Source organism: Leuresthes tenuis, unplaced genomic scaffold (assembly GCF_036924035.1).
Source record: "Leuresthes tenuis unplaced genomic scaffold, fLeuTen1.0.hap1 SCAF_18, whole genome shotgun sequence".
Taxonomy (NCBI): domain Eukaryota; kingdom Metazoa; phylum Chordata; class Actinopteri; order Atheriniformes; family Atherinopsidae; genus Leuresthes; species Leuresthes tenuis.
Window position 1 is genome coordinate 8958934 of NW_027325372.1, and position 18337 is coordinate 8977270.

At 43.3% G+C, this 18337-nt stretch overlaps 3 protein-coding genes across 3 annotated transcripts in view; 1 reads left to right on the plus strand and 2 right to left on the minus strand.

The window, feature by feature from the left end:
* exosc7 (exosome component 7) overlaps positions 1 to 18337 on the minus strand; it is a 188571-nt gene that overhangs the window by 151670 nt on the left and 18564 nt on the right. The window lies entirely within an intron of this gene.
* Positions 1 to 18337, plus strand: part of LOC140274859 (palmitoyltransferase ZDHHC3-like) — a 350244-nt gene that overhangs the window by 146794 nt on the left and 185113 nt on the right. The gene's annotated exons all lie outside the window — the stretch shown is intronic.
* LOC140274854 (dolichyl-diphosphooligosaccharide--protein glycosyltransferase subunit STT3B) overlaps positions 1 to 18337 on the minus strand; it is a 70215-nt gene that overhangs the window by 20814 nt on the left and 31064 nt on the right. The window contains exons 3-4 of the mRNA XM_072370231.1: positions 12781 to 13068; positions 6449 to 6514 (exon numbers count right to left, since the gene is read on the minus strand). Of these exons, the coding sequence (XP_072226332.1) occupies positions 6449 to 6514; positions 12781 to 13068 (354 nt within the window). The remainder of the gene's footprint in view (positions 1 to 6448; positions 6515 to 12780; positions 13069 to 18337) is intronic.

The following is an 18337-nucleotide window of genomic DNA, read 5'->3' on the forward strand; positions in this document are numbered from 1 at the left end:
TGGATCAAAGGTTAAATGATCTGATACTGGAACTTTAAATGATGAGCAGCAAGAAGATTTAGAACTTAGTTGAGCATCAAGCTGAAAGCGTTTATTTTTGCCTTCACACGTCAAACCTCAGAGGCGTGGAAATGTCACTCGAAGCTCATCAGTATTCATTTACAACCTCCATCACCACTGAATGTGCAAACTGAAGTCAGGGTGTGAGGCATTTCTGATTTAACCACTTATCTTCAAATGTCCTCTGACTTTTAATCCCACTTCAGGCGCAAACAGAAGTTGTTTTAAGATCAATAAGTCAGCCAATTACTTGGAAAACAAACAAATTGTCTTTTCTATAAAATGCCAAACGGTGCAGAGACTTTCAGAGCTGAAGATAAAGTCTCCAAAAGTGAACTCCCACACCCCGAGGAGTCATTCGACGGATGCTAAGACATCCTACTGCCGAGGCGCTGTTAAGACACAAGCACAGAGCCATAAAAACACTGACGTCTACGCTGTCTATAAAAAACAGGCAATCACATTTTACATGTTAGGTGTAAAATAGGAGATGCGCCAATAACTTTAAAAGCTCCACTAAAAGTAGACCTCAGCTGCTGCTGGGATCACAACACTGGCTGCGTGGGCCATAAAACGACTCCACAAAAACATCGCTGACAACTTCTCGATCGCCTGCGCTGGTCTACAGAAAAGGGCAAACGGAACAGAGAGAGCAGAGGAAGGAGATGAGGTACAATAATGCAGAGAAGGCAGAAAAGGAAAGATATGTGCCGGAATGTTAAACCCCAGAGAGCAGCCGAGAGAAAGGGCGAATTACACAAGGGGATTACATATATGCAAAGTGTTTGACCAATTTTCACAACAACTCCTCACAAATATCCCCTTTGCACCTGCTAAGTACGATAAAAAGAGCATTCATTACACTTTTAAAAATCACAGGGGTAGGAAGCGTGTTATGTTTAATTGATTGTTAAACATTAATATTCCGCATTAAGACAGAGAGTAAAGAAAAACAAAAATATAAATGAGCTCTTTGCTGCTGCAATTATCTTTTGGCATTCATTTGCATCTGTTGTCTCAGATGGTGACAGCCAATTAGGAGCATGTGAACCGTAACAGGAATGAATACCAGAGATGTCTTCAATTTAGAACTCATTTTCAGTGTTGACACAGGGGTCGCTGATCAAGACGGTTGTAGACTCGCTGTGAACTAATTGAAACCGTGACACTGGAAACACAGTAAGAGGCTACCGGCAACACAGTTTGACTGAACGCGCCATCTGCCGCATTAACGTTTTATGCGTGCTGGGTAGAGTCAGGAGAAAAGGATGCGCAGCAGGATTAAGAGGAAGCCTGTGGGAGGGCTTGAGAAACTAAGCACAATTCATCCAGTAGATCAGGTCAGCGCCAACTGCAATCTACAGAGAATGTCAAATCATCTGCATGAGCAACACTGCTCTCTGCTCACAGGTGGCGATGTGGCACGAGTCGTACCGCAGAGACGAGACAAACAAGTCACCTTTCAAGTCTAGTTAATTCCCAACGGCAACGCAGTCTCGGTGGTAGACCTGATTAAAAAACGAAGGGCTCTTTAAAATATTGATCTCCGAGTTAGACTCCCTGACAGTGAGGAGCATCGTTGACTCAGAGTCAAGGTTATACAACCCTTTTTCAAAGGCTTGTTTATCTCACTGGATATAAGAGCAAGGCTCGATGTAATGTCAGGAGGATGGAGGATGAAGACGAGATAAATTCACGTGACAACTACTGAGAGCATTCAGGGCATTTCTAATAACCAGTGTGAAATAAATACTGAATGAAAAAGATCTTTATTGCTGTGTCACAGGCATAGGATAGTTAGTAGAGTTTGCTTTAAAACAAGAAGAAGAAGCCAGAGTCACGTTGAGACTCTGCGGGGGGAGGGGCGACAAATGTTGCCATTAAAGGATGTGCACAAAGCCACCCGTGGACAACAGAGCACCTGGCAATTTATATGAAGAGACTTGATCTACTGTACAAAGAATACTTCCCGTCGATGCTGCTCAACTGGAGCTTCACATGACGCCAGTGACAGCTGCCCATAAGCACATGAGCAACGTAAATTCATCTCAATATAAGTCCTGCACATGTACAGCCACAGCTATGAAGCTGTCATCATGCTAAAGAGGTCACAAAGACACCAACAAAAGTCCACAAAGAAACACTCAAGCGACTGCAGAGTAAAGTGGTGTGGTTGGGGGGCCAGAAACTGCTGTCTCAGCCTCCAGGTTGGTCCTGAAACCTGGACAACAAACCTGTGCTTCGGACTCATTTTGAAGTCCGAAGCCCAAAGTTTTAAGGTTCAAAAACGTCCCCGGTATAATCCCAGGGGTGGAAAAACACCAAGAACGTTTCTGGCACATACACTTTGACGGTTATGATTATGACATCAGTGCGTGTTCAGCAAACTACTCGATGAGACCCGGTTGCAGTTTTCCCTCTCGAGTCCACTGTAAACACGAGAAAAAAAGCATGGGAGTAAATGGCCTTTTGGTCACATTAGAGTACCGTGGGAAGATGAATGATCTATGCATGATCACGGACGGGCTCCATTTGAAATGACGGTTCTAACAACCAGCCCTCTGCCAAAGCTAGATGGTAACAGCAGAGGGCAGGAGGAACCAGAAAACATCTGAAGCCAAGTCTTTTAGCTGTTATCGCCCTCTGCATTTCATGCCGGGTTTATCAGATGACCGCGGAAGCACTTTGAAGAGGATAAAGAGAATGCAGCATGGAGGAGTGTGCGTGTGCACATGCATATCTATATGTGTGTACAAGTCCTTCTATCCGAGCTGCTCCTGCTGGTTGTTGATCTGATTAGTCATGACGTTGTCCTGTTTATATGTGTAACCATTCATTAACTGTGCCCTCTTTAATACCAGCTGTGTCTTTCTGGCTCAGTGAGACGTTAAAATTGGCATAAAAATCTTCAGTCTGCTATGAGAATCTAAATATTTGAGGACATATTAGCGTGTATTCCTTATTCAATGCTGCACTGTGGACAGAGGCCAGACTCCTGCTTGCACTTTAATCTTCAGCAGTACAACATCCGGCTGTACAGATCAATTTATGATAGCTGAGTGTTGTACTTTTTTCTCTCCGTCTTTTTGGCAGACAGCTGTTGAGAGGGTTTTGATCTGGAGGAGACTGGTCAACCGAGCAACTCAGCAACCAATGACGCGGTGACTGACATCGGCATCCTTAAAGTCACCGTAGTTTGCCTTTCTGGTCATGCTAAACGACATCTTTTAGGCAATCGCCCCAGAAGCCTTGTGTTCAGAACATCAAACCAGGGCCTGATTGAGCAAAGGTGCTTCTAACATGCACCGACATCACAGGTGACTCTGCTAGAGAACACTCTGGAAGATTTAGATAAAAGAATAAGTCAACGCTTTGGGATTGAACTGCCCCGTGTTTCCCTTCATTCCAACCTCACCCGCTCTGCCCTCACCACCCCCGGAGGGTTGCAAGGAGGATGATGCCTGAAAGATTCCTGGGGTTCCTGTCCATCAGTGCTCTGATCCGCTTCTTAATCTCATCCCTTTATATCCTTCCTTCTCTGATTATGCCAATACCCAGGCAGAGGGATCTTTCCATCTATTCCTCCACATACGACTGTCACATTTAATAAAGCCCTATAGGAAAACACAGACTTGGCAATATCCTGATTAAACAGACAGTGTCAGGTGACGGTGTGGTGAAAGACTGGGCTGGGTTAACTGGTGTATGCAGCACTTTGTGTGCAAGGCCAAAAGAAGGCAGCGTGGGCTGCTAAGACCCTTGCAGTGTTATTGATGGAGACATACAAGCTTGGTTTGGTGCTCTCTGCAGGAGGACTCCTCTGCTAAGGAACATCACATTACCCAGAAGGAGTGGGTTTGAAGAAGAGGAAATGGTAATTAGGATAAAGAAGACTCGATGTTCCAACGTGGAAGCTCTGCATCATGATAAATTCTCTGCTTTATTGTTTTGTATTTCTCACCATCTCCGGCCCCTCTGTCCTTTTACCACCCCTCTGTCCGTCTCCTGTTCTTTTCATCTTTCCATCAATCCTCTCTCCATAATCTCGTCTCTTATGTCCCCTCTGCGGTGTGATCGATGAAGCTGGATTTTGAGTAATCTGGTTCACATGACGCTCGTCTCTCTGCCGGCCACAGAGATTTAGTTTGGAACGAGGAAGAAGCAGGAGATTTTATTTTATCGGCGCTCCTGCTCCCTCAGACACATGCAAACAATCTGTCGCTGAGGCGCTGTGCCTGGACTGTCTTTTTTTATCTCTCTCATCAACCCCCTGATGGGCTTTTGTCTGAATTCATTAATAATGCAGAAAATACTGGATAAACTGCTCCTAACAAAGTCTCGTGTCACTGCTGCACAGGAGACAGACAGACAGCAGAACCACGTCAGGGGGTGGGGTTTATTTTCCAGAACTGCTTCAGAATTGGAACAAGCTGCACAACATACGAGGTGGGATTTGCTGAGAAAAATGCCCGTAATTTCAAACACCTAAAGACGAAATAGGACCCTCTGTGCTTTCCTCGTTTCAAGTAAACGATAGTGTTATGTTGTGTTTTAGAAGCGAGAGCCGGGCATTAGATGGAAGATAGCTGCAGAACAAGAATATTTTGTGGAGGTCTGACGCAACCGAGTGTTTCTTACAGCATGGCAGGTTCTGTCCTCAGAATCGTTTAACTGCAGAGCAGCAGAGGAGCACCTGTTGGGCTGAATCAAAAACAGCCACACCTGACAGCAAATGATCAAGTGAACAACAGAAAACAAGAGCTGCAATCAAAGAGCTGGAACCAGACCCGATTAGCTCAGTTTTTTACTATTATTTTCATTGTGGATTTGAAGGGTTTTCTAACAAAGTGGTAATGTGGAACCAGTTCTTTCCACCCCAGAAAGAACTTCACTGGGCCAGAGCAAAGATTTGCTTACATAAGGATTAAAGTCTGAGCTTCAACTTGAATATAAAGAGCAAGCACACCAGTTCAGTGTTCTTTTCCCCTACTGTTTAATGTTTTATGCCAGTCACATTTGTGAGTGTTCCCCAACTCACCACATCAAGCAGCATTTGTAATCAGAGTCAGCTGCATTTCTAAACACCGCCGGGTGCTTAAATATCACCTATCACTGTCTTAGTCCGACGGCATTTCTAAACTCAACTGGTGACATTAAGACATCAGTTTGGGGGGGGGGGGGGGGGGGGGGGGGACAAACACTGAACTGTGAAGATGAACTTCGCAGCACTGATGTGGTCTACTTGAATTTGAATAATGATCGGGTCAGACATTATTGGAAGAGAAGTAGCTCTCTGGCTGGAAAACCAGACCGATTCTTAGCTGGTTCCTTATAGAACCAACCTTATTTTGTTCCTTGAATTAATCAATTAGTTTAGCAGAATATATAGAAAAATGCCTAAAACAAAACATCCAAGGCGATATTCTGTTTTGAAGATAGTTTTTATGTGTTTCAAGACATATGAGCAAAATCAGCCATCAACACTTTGACTGGGGACGATCTACAGACCAACACCTACAGTCTCTGAGAGGTGTGGTCAAGATGGCAGGGAAACCATCCTGAATACTTACAGGAGAAAGGTTCTACAGCTAATCTGAATGTGCCGTGAGGAATCTGTGAAATTACAGGCTGGTGAAAGCTTCCAGGAGAAGCTGGCACAAGTTAAGTGGAGAAGGCTGTGAAAGCAGGAGAAGCAGCAACTACATTACATTCATTTTGCAGATGATTTCATCCAAAGAAACGTAGAAGTGAGGAACACATGAGGAGACATGTGGGGTTTGGCATCTTCTTACTCGAGGATTCTTCCCAAGCAGACGGTGGGAAGTTGGAGATCTAACCAGCAACCTTTTGGCTTAAGGAAGACTCTACTTCTTTAAGCTAAAGCCACAAAACTCTTGGAGTGCACATAGGGGTACAGAAGTGGGCATAGTGTAATGCAGGGATGTCCACATCTGGTCCTCGAGGGCCGCTGTCCTGCAGGTTTTAGATGTTTCCCTGCTTCAAAACACCTGATTCATATCAATGTATCATTAGCAGGCTTGTGCAGAACTTAATCTTATGAAGAGATCCATTTCATCTGAATCAGGTGTGTTGATGCAGGGAAACGTCTAAAACCTCAAGGACCGACTTTGGACATCCCTGGTCTAATGGAAACAAGAGAGAAAATGGCATGTACTGGTGGGCGAGGCCCGATAAGCATATTCACTGAATTAGGAAAATGGTGTAGAGGGACACCAGGCTCTTTTAAGGCCACAAGAGGGTTTTTGCTGCTGCAAACGCAGAGTTTTGAGGGAACTAATAACTGCTGGAGTAATGAAATCAAGTCGGGCGTTTAGTCGGTCTAAAGTAGCTGCTGGTTTGTGTGTATTTGCCAGTGAACTGCTCTCACCATGTAGAAGTAGCAGAGACAACAGCCAATGGTCCAGAATACCGAGCCCGTCTTCACCGATTTCACCTGGAAGGAGAAAGAGAGAGGAGGGTATGATTCATCTGTTACAGAAACGTTAATGCTGGATAAGACTCCACAAATAAAGCTCCACATTTATAACAGCGTGGCATTCAAAGTTAATTTCACTACAAAAATCTGTGATCAGGACTGAAGGCAGACTTGCCTCCTCTGCTGCATAAACATTTGCTCCTCTTATTAAAATGTTGCTGCATTTTGAAACTTGCTTTCACTTTATAAAAGGTTAAAAGTAGTTTTCCAAATAGTTTATCGATCACAGCAGATATGGAACAGTGAGCTGTGGTGACAGAAGACCAGTTCAGACGAGGCCACACTGCAGTGGCTTGTAAACAAGCCAGAAGCTGATAAATCAAGCGAGTGTGAAATTTAACATTTAGAAACACGCTTAAAAGCACACACACAGAAGAAGCGTTTCAGAGTGACCTTTCAAATGATCCAACTCGGATTACCAGCGAGATTGTGGGGTTGGAGATGCTGTCAAGAAGCGTGATTGCATCCAACAATGCCCGTTTACCAGGAGAGGGGAATCAATGATTGCTAGACCAAGTTGGTGTCACCCCGCAAAACGCTCAGGCAGACCTCCGAATCAATCATCTGCACACTCCAGTGACGCTTCACACAGTTAGCGCTGGTTGAAATGTGCCACAGCGAGTGAGTTCAAGGTGAACTGATTCTTGCCAGTGAACATGGAATTTACTTTTTGTTGCAGAAAGAAATGAGAACATCTCTGAGCCGAGTGCTTCTGCATGGGTTGGGCTTGACAGGACAATTAAGGCCCCGTCAGATGAGATACTTTTCCCCGAAAGAAGATAAAGACGTTGAAATATCACATTCACTGATTATTGATCTTAAGCCTGTCTGGTCCTCATAGGTCTTCTTTTACTCCATGCCCCAGTTATTTTTCCCACAAACCAGCTCATGGAAGGTGCAGAAGTCCGTAACACAAGCCTGGACAGTGATGCTTTGCCTGTTAAAGCAAAGGAAAATAGTAAGGATGAACTTTGAGTGAAACACCAAAAAAGCTCATTAAGTGGGGTTTTTGGGCACTTTACAGGTGATTCTGCTCCTTGTGGCCCTTAGTTAGAGCTGAAGTGAAGTGAGGTTGCTAAAAATATATATTCAGTGTCTGCTCATTTCTTGCTGTAAAAGAGCAGCTTAATCAGGAAACCTTACAGGTAATTGTTGTTATATATGACAATTCTTTGAACTCTACAAAATTCTAGAAGTACCTCTCTGTCTCTGAAACATCATTAAGCCAAACCACGAAATAAAGCTTCTCTAAAGATAAAAAAAAAAACACATGCTGAAAACAGCTGCAAAGTCAATCAATCAGTCTTGACAACAGGATTCATTCCAGGATCCCTAAGACTGCATTAGTCTTCCATAACTGTACCTTACAATCTGACACTTGTACACTTGGTGGAGTGGAATTACCGTTACAACAATGCAGGCATGGTGAGCTGGGTTACAGCCAGAGAGAGACGCGGGGAAACTGCGTGCTGTGAGAGTCTATGTCAACGTGTTCCTCCAACACAGAGCAGTGGCATAGAGCTCTACTCTGTGTCAGAGGATTCAATTATAGATTATGGGAGGGTTTTTGTGTGCATGTGTGTGCGTTTTTTTTTTGGGGGGGGGGGGGGTAAACAGTCAACGACTCAACGAGCAGAGTTGAATGGGTTATTAGCAGTTAAAATGAAGGAGTCGGTTAATGAAGACTGGGCAGAGACTTGAGAGAACAGGAGGAGATGCATGAGGAAGTACGCGGACGTAAGGGATGAGGGAAAAGAAGGGAGAGTAAGGCTGGACGAACAAGGAAGAGGAGGCACGGAACGGAAAAAAGCAAGAGCTTTGACAACGGCAGAGACAAAGGAAGACAGCCAATTAACGAGAGACAAGATGGAAGGAGGTGGGAAAGGTGGGAAAAATGCAAAGACGAATGTGGATAAATGAGACTAATAATGAGAAGCAGTGGGGCATGACCAGGATGATTGTTTTTCAGGGTCCTTGCCAAATAGAACGGAGGATACGAATCAGGGTAGATGAGATTTATTATTTATTTTTCTGATAACACTGCTCTGCTCGTGACACGTTACCTTAAGGGGAAGTGATGGAGATGTATTACCCGCACACAGGATATGACGGGGGGCCGTGTTACCGACGCAGAGGCAAACAGGCGCCCCCGGTACAACCTCCCACACATGCCCAGGGTGAAGGGTTTCTGGATGACAAGCTAAACCATGACCGACCTGCCGTCACAGACTCATTACTCCAGCATACATTACGGAATAAAGCGTCTTCTGAGATTTGAGTAATAATTTCAAAATGGAGACACCAGACCTTTAGTTTCACCTCTCACAAAAAAAAAAATCATTAAACTGCAGATTTCAGCTGAGTTTGCAGTCCTTGCTGCTGAACTCATTGACAAAAAAAGTGGTTTCAGTCGTTTCCTCGCCTTTCCTTTTAAACATAATACGGCAAGCCTAAAATCAAAGACATTGATAAATGTTGCTGCTGTTGCACACAAGTAAAGCCAACCGTCTGATCTCAACTGTCATTTGATGAACTGCCTTTTATCTACACATACACTCACATAAATAGAAGATAATATATATATCACATAGCAGTATTGTACTGTAGTCGCTCACACAGACAATGCAAACACTCCTTGCGTGTGCTTGGCTTACAGAGTGTTTGAGGAGGTGTAAGTGAGTGGAACTATCAGCCGTTTGGCCTCGCTCTGCTGAGTCTGTACACAGACGCACAGCGAGCACGGTTTTATCGGCGACTTAAATTGCAGACACAAGAGTGCTCACACAGGCACCTGGACACCGAACTGTGGCAGGATCCGTGACAACGAATGAGCTGAAAAACAAGCCGCAGAGCACAAGGCAGCAGCCTCACGCCACTTTAAAACCCCGTGTAGACGCATGATGGGACTGAGACACCGGCTGAATTCTCGGATGGATGAAGAGCCCTTTTCATGTAGGCGGCGTCTTTCCCGCCAGGATTTTTACGCCGTGACAAACGGTAGAGAAGAGGCATGATGAAATACCTGCATCACTACCCTCTAACCTGGATGAAAGCCTCCACTGCGCAGCACATCTTCAGACTCAAACAGGGAAACAGAAACACAAACACCTCGAAAGCAGAAGTAAATCCTGAAGGAGCAGCCTACGAGCTTCCGTTAACATTTAGGACAGCCAGTGGCACTAAAGCTCTTTCCTGCTCACAAACCGAAGCGCCCTTCAATGAGGCCGGCTGCGACTACGTGTTTTCCTGTAGAGCAGCCTTTCTGAGAGTCAGTGCCTCCGACGTTCAGCAGATACATTGTGCCTCTAAAGGACATTTTATCAAGCACATTCACATAAACAGAAGCCAACATTGCCAGCTTAAACCTTTGACAGTGTGTCACTTCCAATTAGCTCCTCGCACCTGCTGCTTTTGTTTGCCAACTGCCAGGAAATATTCGTATGAACTGCAGTTTCATTTCAGTAAAGGACATCTTAAGCACATGTGGCTTTCCGTGTTTACAATTCAAACATCTGTGACGATCAGGAAAACATAAATCTGCTTTTGTCAAGAGAATATTTTAATATTTACCGTTCCCTGAATTTGTCTCGGAGTGCTGTGCGGTAATTGAATGATCCAATAATGGGCAGAGACAGAACATTTATCCTGAATACTGATGTGCATTGTTGTTCGGCCTGCAAACGCTCATCTGCATAATTGTGCGACTCCTGCAGGCTTTGCACCGTTCTGAGCTGTAAAGATATTTCTTTCTAAGCTGCAGGTGGTCACATAACACCACTGGTGAAGCAGAAAAAAGTTTTTAATCGGCAAGTGGATGCTATGAATACCTTTTATTTGGCTGATATGCTTTTCTTTTAATCCTGCACACTGGAAGTGAGCCAGTTGATTCTTCCAGCAACTACAAAGCTACAATTGGTCAATAACGGACACGTGGCTTGAATGCATGTGAGCCCTTCTTGGAGAAACGGGACTAAGGTAGTCCATCATGTTAATTCCAAAGGTGCCATGAGGGAAAGAAACAACTCACATTGCCAAATTACACAGAGCAGCAGATACACAGAAAAGATTATTCATTAATAGATGAAATATTTACATTTCTTTCATCATTTTTGCTCTTCCCACTTCTTTACTGTTTAAAGTCAAAGGAGCTTGCAGATGACATCATTAACGATGCTGAATCAAAGCTGGAGGACAGCCATGTTTTTGGTCCAGCTGTAGGTACATTTCAAACGATTTATTCTAAAAGTACGCCTTTACATGCGTGTTTGGGAGGAAACTATCTACAAAAACTCAAATCTAAAATATCCCCTTTAAAGCCACGTTCAAGTACCCCGTCATATTCATCTGACCCATGTTGCTCAGGTGTGAGAACGGCTTCATGGTAACCCGTCACCTTTACATCCCAACACTCCCGGGACATGAGGCGATAATGTTAACAGAATGTTTGTACAGACTCAACTGAATAGCAGGATGTTGAGTAAGTATGTGCTTTAATGATATGCATTTACAAAACCTGCTTTTTCCCCCTCCGGCAGATCCCTCCGGCTTCAGCAGCAGAAACAAGATTAACCCTCAACTGTCATGACTGTACCGTCTGCTCCTCAACCCAGAAACTAAACGTCTTCCCAGTCTGAACCACTTAGATTTAGAGCTCTAGAATTATGGGTTTTTCAATGGCTGATGCCAATCTTTAGGGAATCGGGGAGCCGACTGTCTATATGTGATGCAATCTTTTTTTTCCTTTTTTCCCCTCTTTCTGATCAAATCTAAAAGTAAACTAAAACAACAAATGCTATGAATGCAATTCCAAAGTTGCCTCATCGCATCTTTTTATTAAAAGGAAACAACTAAAGCCTTACTTGTTCTCCAAGGAAGTGGGACAGCTAACATGCTGTTTAAAATGAGCACCGTCAGGTGTTTCACTCTTTTACCGTTTATGTTTTCCCAGCAACAACACCGCGCTGCCTGCTGACACTTGCCTGTGAACTGGCTTACTACGCTCAAATATCGGCTGATGCGGATCATTTCAATTATTATCATTTTATCTTAAAAGGTAGACATCAGCCCAGATTAATCGATCCATTTCATTGGACTAGCTGAGGCTTTATGATAATGAAGTTAGCATAAGTAGCATGCACCGACATCTCTTCTGCAGGGAAACTTCCATCACATGTGTGGATTCCTTCTTGATCTAAAGGTTGCATGTACAATCAACTCATCACTATCAAGAGAAGCCTGCTTTTACAGAAAGAGCCGCTTCGATGTTTATTAGGCTGTAATGTGGACATATTTCTGTCGAAGGTTGAGTGTGAGCAAAGTGTGAAAGCATGAAAGAAATAATAATCATGCTCGTGCTACTATGTAGAAGGGAGAAATCCTCAATGCTTGTCAAGGTCAATTCCAATAAGAAGGAAGAAAGAGATGATGATAAAACCATTTGCAAAGCACAGCTCTTCAAATTCACAGGCTCACATCGTAAGATGTAGTCATACAAAGATAGCTGCAGGGCTGATGCAACTGAAAGAGTGGACAGGCTGAAATGAAATGAAAAGTCTTTTTCACACATCTTTCATCGTCAGTGCAGTGCTGTAATGTCGCTCCTGCAAACATCCGAGCTCTAAAGGAAAATAATAAAAACACTATCTGTGGAACTGCTTTGTCTGGTCAACATCTATCTGGCAGCACAAGGATAACCTGAATGTTTATTTTAACCAATGAAAGGACAGAAAAACTAACACAAGCAGATGAAAAGAAAAGGTGTGAGGAGCTCATCACACTGCACGTATTTTAGAAAATGGGGACATTCCACTTTTAACTCGTTTCCCTTCTGCTCTGAAAGGTCATCTTAGTGTGAAGGTTTTAGAGTGCCACTTGTCGTATCCTGAGCACCACATGACCCACAAAGAAGCCCAGCGTGCTTTTCAAGGCTGAGGATAAATAATTCAACATTGACAGGCAGCAGAACTTGAAAGTAGGGCTGCTTCCCTGGCTTCTTAAAGCCAGCCTGTAATAAAGTAACAAAAGGCTCTGCATGCTCACCAAAGAATTGGAGTTTAAACTGATTTTATACGACTCTGACTAATCACAGAACAAGTTTAAAGTAAGTATTTTAAAGGAAACAAGGCGTCCCATCCACATTACAATTATGGTTCATTCTTGTAGAATAGAGATAGAATAGAATATAAATCTTAATTAGGGCACCCTCATGTGTCCAGTGCACCTACCCAGAGGTAGTAGGTGAATTGGAGGGCGAAAATGGCGATGCCCTCATTGTCAAAAGAGCCCGCCACAGAGCGCGAGATGTAGCCTGGGACTATGGCGATGAAGCAGGCTGCCAGCAACCCTGCACCCTGGTTCCACAGCTCCCGGGTCAGCAGGAAGGTGGAGATGGCAGTCAGGCCGCTGAACACGGGTGCCAGAAAGACACACACATCACGGATGTGAACTGAGATGTGGAGCAGGTTGAGCATGTAGTGGATAAGGCCTGCAGTCACCATCAGCCCTGGGTAAACCTGAGGGCAGAGAGGAAGAGAGGCTGTTAGAAATGGGAAGAGGGATCTAAGAGGTAGCAGGGGGAGCAGGAGAAAATGGAAATGATTAGGTTACTTTCAGCAACAACTTGAAACACCTGTGCAGGATATAGCTGATGTTAAATGACTCAAAAATGCAGCAGTAATGGTTCATTTCTAAGCTGAGCAGTTGCAGATTTGTTTTATTTTGTACTCAAAAGCACAGACTGACTGCATATTAAAATAAAGAAGGAGTTTGATGCCATACACTCAGTACACCTGTCGTTCCTGAGATTTAAATCATATTTTTAATGATTCGGTTCTTCGTTTCTACAGTGGTTCTACAGCGTCTTTGGCTCAATCCTAATTCCTCAACTTGGCCCTTCCGCTCCATCACGCAGTGGTAAGGTGCTGCTTTTCTTTCAGAAATAAAAGCAGTAATGGTCATCCAGCCTCCCAAATAGACCCAAATGACCCATTCAAAGCCTATTTGACCAAAACACGTAGCTCCCTTAAAGAAAAGAGGCACCTAAGCTCTACAAAATGCAGGTGTAGGACCAAGCAGAGGAAATGAGAATGGGCCTTTCTCTTTTAAAAAACCTCCAAAGGTGTTTGATTCCAATCAGACGACATACCTGCCCAAAATCACTTTTTCTACTTCACAATCTCTCAAGTGAGCACCGGATCATTATGGTGGAATATTCCTCGTCTTAAGACGGGGAATAATACCCAAAGGTAGTCATTGCACCATCTATGCATGTAACCGCCTCCAGCTTCACACTCTGGCAGACCAAAATTGTCACCTCCTCAGAGGCTCGTGATTACCGATGCGTCGATGTTTCTGCTGATTTTCAGTTGGTGACCACACTTTATAAAAGGCACATTTTTTTAAAATTCTCTCGCATTCGTGTTCCACCTAAAGCTTTGAGCCAGGCACAGCCTGGTTGAACGTTAATAACTTTGCAGCTTCTTTTTTTGGTAATCAAAGGTTCTCAAACTTGTGCATCCGTAACTCCATTTCCATCCAAAATTAACGCGGCATATTCAACAGATCTAATATGTTCATTTCCCCGCACATTCTTAATAATTAAGCAGCACAAGAAAGTAGCTGGGCTGAGCGTGTGTTCAGAAAAATTTCAGGCTTGGGGAAGGAGCCCACACCACAGCAGGAACACCACGCAGCACAGCTGGATGCTACAAACACTGATCCTTAACTTTCCCTCTAAGGCCATCACTTTTAATGACTGAGAAGCTGTTCGGCTACAACTATCAGCATTACAGGCAAAAGGTGAATTATCAATACAATGCAATTTGTTCGTGCACATCTAAGCTTTATCTACACTTACAAATGCTGCCTTGGAACCAAGATTATAAATCCCATTTTGAGAATTGCCTCAGCTTGCCTTATTGTAAATGCAAACAACATTCAGTTTAAACTAAATTCTATCTAAGGCCCCATTAGAGGTTAGAACAGCAATTACACAAACTATTTGTGTTTTAAACTAACCTTTTATCATCTGTGGAATTCCTTTGGTCAAGATCTACCTTGGAGCGCAAGGATATCCCGGATAAATGGTGTTTTAATCACTGAATTAAAAAAAAAAAAGGTGTTCCTCGGCAGAATGTATAATTACTAACGGTCTCTGCTGAATCGAACTGGGGCCTGAGCAGGTGAGGCCTCGCGCCCCCGTCTCGTCTATACATGAGAGCAGATCCAATTAGGGCCTGGTGCAGTATGTTGTGGCTGTCTGAAGTCAAACAGCAAGGTTATGTTTAACAAGTGAGTGATGCTTAATGTGTGTTCACTGCAGCCGCAGTCCATACACTGTTAATAAACTCAGGTCTTCATGTTTCTAATTAGCCAGCGCCGAGGAGACCTAAGCTTCTACAGCCAATCTACTTCAATGAAAAATCAACTACGTCTTGCCTCTTGGCTGTGAGGATTGGATTCTGTCTAATGGGGCAGTATCCTTCGATTCACAACCCTAATCTTGTAATTATGAGCCACTTTGAACTCTGTAGAAGGACCCATGCACCCAAAATGCTTAAGATGTGATGAAGAACGGTTATCGTGTGCTCTTCTCAGGAATCTGTGCATAATTCATCAACACCTTGCTACAATATGGTAAACAGGAGTGCGTTGCGTAGCTTTCGCAATATGAAAATATCAAAAACTGAAACGCTGTTGGCAAAGATGCGCTTGATGCATCTATGGAGACAACGAGTGGTTTACTGGCCTGACAGCTCACTGTAGTTACCGACTGACACTAAAAGACGTCTTTCCTCATCTGCGGCTCGCAAAGAAAGAGCAACTGACAGTGGTCCCTGTGGGAAGTGGAGGGTGGGTGTGAGAGGGCAACTGGACTGGTCTTAGCAGAGCGGCTAACTGTCACATTTACTGATATCTAATAGTCCGTCTTCCAAATGGTGCAACCTATCCGAGTACTTACAGACATACTGCTCTCATACACAATTAATGAGGACTGTCAAGATCATTTGTGCGATTGTGAATATAAAAAACAGAGAATCAGAGGTTGAATGTGGATAAGATGTGATGAAACAATGAGGCAAAGAGGCTGTCCAGTTGGGTTTTAGAAAGTAAAGAGACAATCTAACTTTGTAGTTTTCTAAAACAGCCATCAATCACGATTTAAGATGAACCCAGAGCTCATCCTCACTCCTGCATGTTACGGCAGCACAGGCTCGTTATGGGGGAAAAAAGGAGCTCTAACAAACATTTTAGGATTTTGAAAGCGATGTGGGCGGTGAAGTAAATACCCTGCCTCTCTGAAGCAAACCTGTGTTCAGAAAATGATCCATCTCAGTCATGCAAACAAGTGGGATTTTCACAGTAAATGAGTGGGTGGCTTTCTGTTACTTCAGTAACTACCATCCTGGAGCTTCTGAGCATCGGGTTAAGTGTTCGTCTCGATTATTTTAGTTATTCTTAGGTCAAACAATCTCTGGCACCTACTTCGTCCAAGCGTGAGGATTTACTAGTTCATTTCATTGCCTCTATGTTCATTTCTTTTTGGGACCATTTGAGCGGGTGATTTTTGGCCTGAGACGGATCAGTTTTGAGCATTTCAGAGGCATCTGTAGTGCAGGCAGCCTCATCAGTTATTATGGAAAACTTTGATCCCTACTTTTACAATGGCTCTGTCAGAACTCCTTTATGCGTCAACTCCAAAATGCCTTTGCATAGATTTGCATGTTATATGGAGAAATATGCATCTAATATGAGTAGAGCAGAGTGACCCCTCCACCTGCTAACAAAATGTGAGTACGGTCCACCAGGCGAAACACAGGTTACCATCTGGCGCTGCACTGCTTTCAATTCAACTGTGAGTTACAGTTCACCGTTTAGATTCTAAGTATTTCTTTAAAAACACCAAAAGCCATCCGGGCACTGTCATTTTTTAGCAAACAAAACTCAAACAGGAAAAGGGTGCAGACTACTTTCAGCTGTGGATTAAGTCCTCTGAAGCAACAGAGCATTTAAGGAAATACGGCTTAAGTGGAATCAGTCACAAAACCCAAAAAAATGCTTCTTAAGGGACAAAAGTTGAGGTGTAGGGCACAGAGAAATGATTTGACCTTGTGCACAGTATTTGCTGGTAAAATTAATTTATCATTCTTGACAATAAGAATATAAATAGCCAACATAAACCTCTGTCTTCTATATCCCTCTTTGGGTTGAAAGAAAAAGGTGCCAAGAGAGGCTGACAATGGCAACAGGGCACAAAGAGAGAGACATTCACCAACGCTCCAGATGTCCCAGATAACCGACTGTCAGCTCTTTCGTCACATTAGCAAAGCAACATGAATGTGAACGGATTCCAGTAAAACAAGCATCCTCCTTTGGTGTCCTGAATGGTGACATGTTCAGTGTAGCTGCTGGAGGACAGAGCAAGACATACTTTAGTGTCACAAATCATCCCCACTGAATGCGTTTCAGACCATCTCTCAGCTCAAAAAGAGACAGACATCTGAAACCACGCAGGCTAGATTTCACTCAGACCTTTAACCTTTTAATCGGTTCTTCTGCAGGTTTGTGGATACAGTTTTATTGTCACCCCGAGGTTTGTGTCTAGCTCCGAACCGCAGCTCTAAATCAGCGCGAGTCCTCGTATCATCTATACCGGCGCATTGGTTTAGCTTGAGGTTGAGGACACAGAAATATTCAAAAATAATGTTCAAGTGGAAAATGAAATTACTTTAAAAGCTGCACTAAATTCCAACAGAGGAGGGATCAGCACAGAACAATGTAATTTGTTGCAAATCAATCATGTGTGTTTCACTCTGCAGTCGCCAGTTTTTTCACTCATACATTACAGAAATGCCACTACAAGTGTGCAGGGTGAAGATTAAAGCTGGGCGTGCTTATTTGTATGCAGAAAACAATGCACTGTGCAGCCAAGGAATCTCGCAAATGTCATAGAAATAAACCGAAGACCGTGCACCTTCCAGTTCTGATTACCAGTCTAATCATGAGTTTCGGCTTCCGCCCCCTGGGAACAAAGCGGGAACAATGAGTATTTATGTACTGCAACGGAACCAGCACATCCATTATTAGCTAGGCTTCACATACGCAATTACCTGTAACTTACAATAACTGCTTTTGATGGATGAATGTTGATGAATGGGTTCCAACTCTGGGTTCCCAGTGCTTGCAACTCTTACTGATATAGCTAACCCAAAAACAAACCTGTTTTTTTTATTTTTGATCAAAAAATGTCTGATTCCGTTAAACGTTCAGATTTATAGGGAAAACTTTTAACCCTTTTACAAGGTTACCCAGTCCATTTTCACATTATTCCCACGTAACTTCAAATTCCCACTTCCAAAGTGTTGAAACTCTCTCTTGGTTTTTGCCTTGTGATTAACATCAAATACCATCACTATATGGTTCATTTAAATTTAAATTAGCCAATTATGCTCCAACCAGCACTTTGTCCCGTTCTATATCCCAACAAGAACCTGATTTCTAATTGGCGTTTTTTTTTTTTTTTTTTTTTTTTTTTTTTTTTTAAATTTGTACCAATCGGAACTCAGCGATTCCAATTTTCCATTTCGCAACGTTAGCACAAAAAACCTTGCCAAATATTGCCCATAGAAGCAACCGCTGTTAAGATCAGCTGCTAAGATCTCAGAACACAGACGAATGGAGCAACGTTGAAGTCCAGAGGCCATTCTGGTCAGCAGCGATAACCACACACGATGACTGCTGATGATGACTAATTGGAAAAACTAGATCAACATTACAATTTCC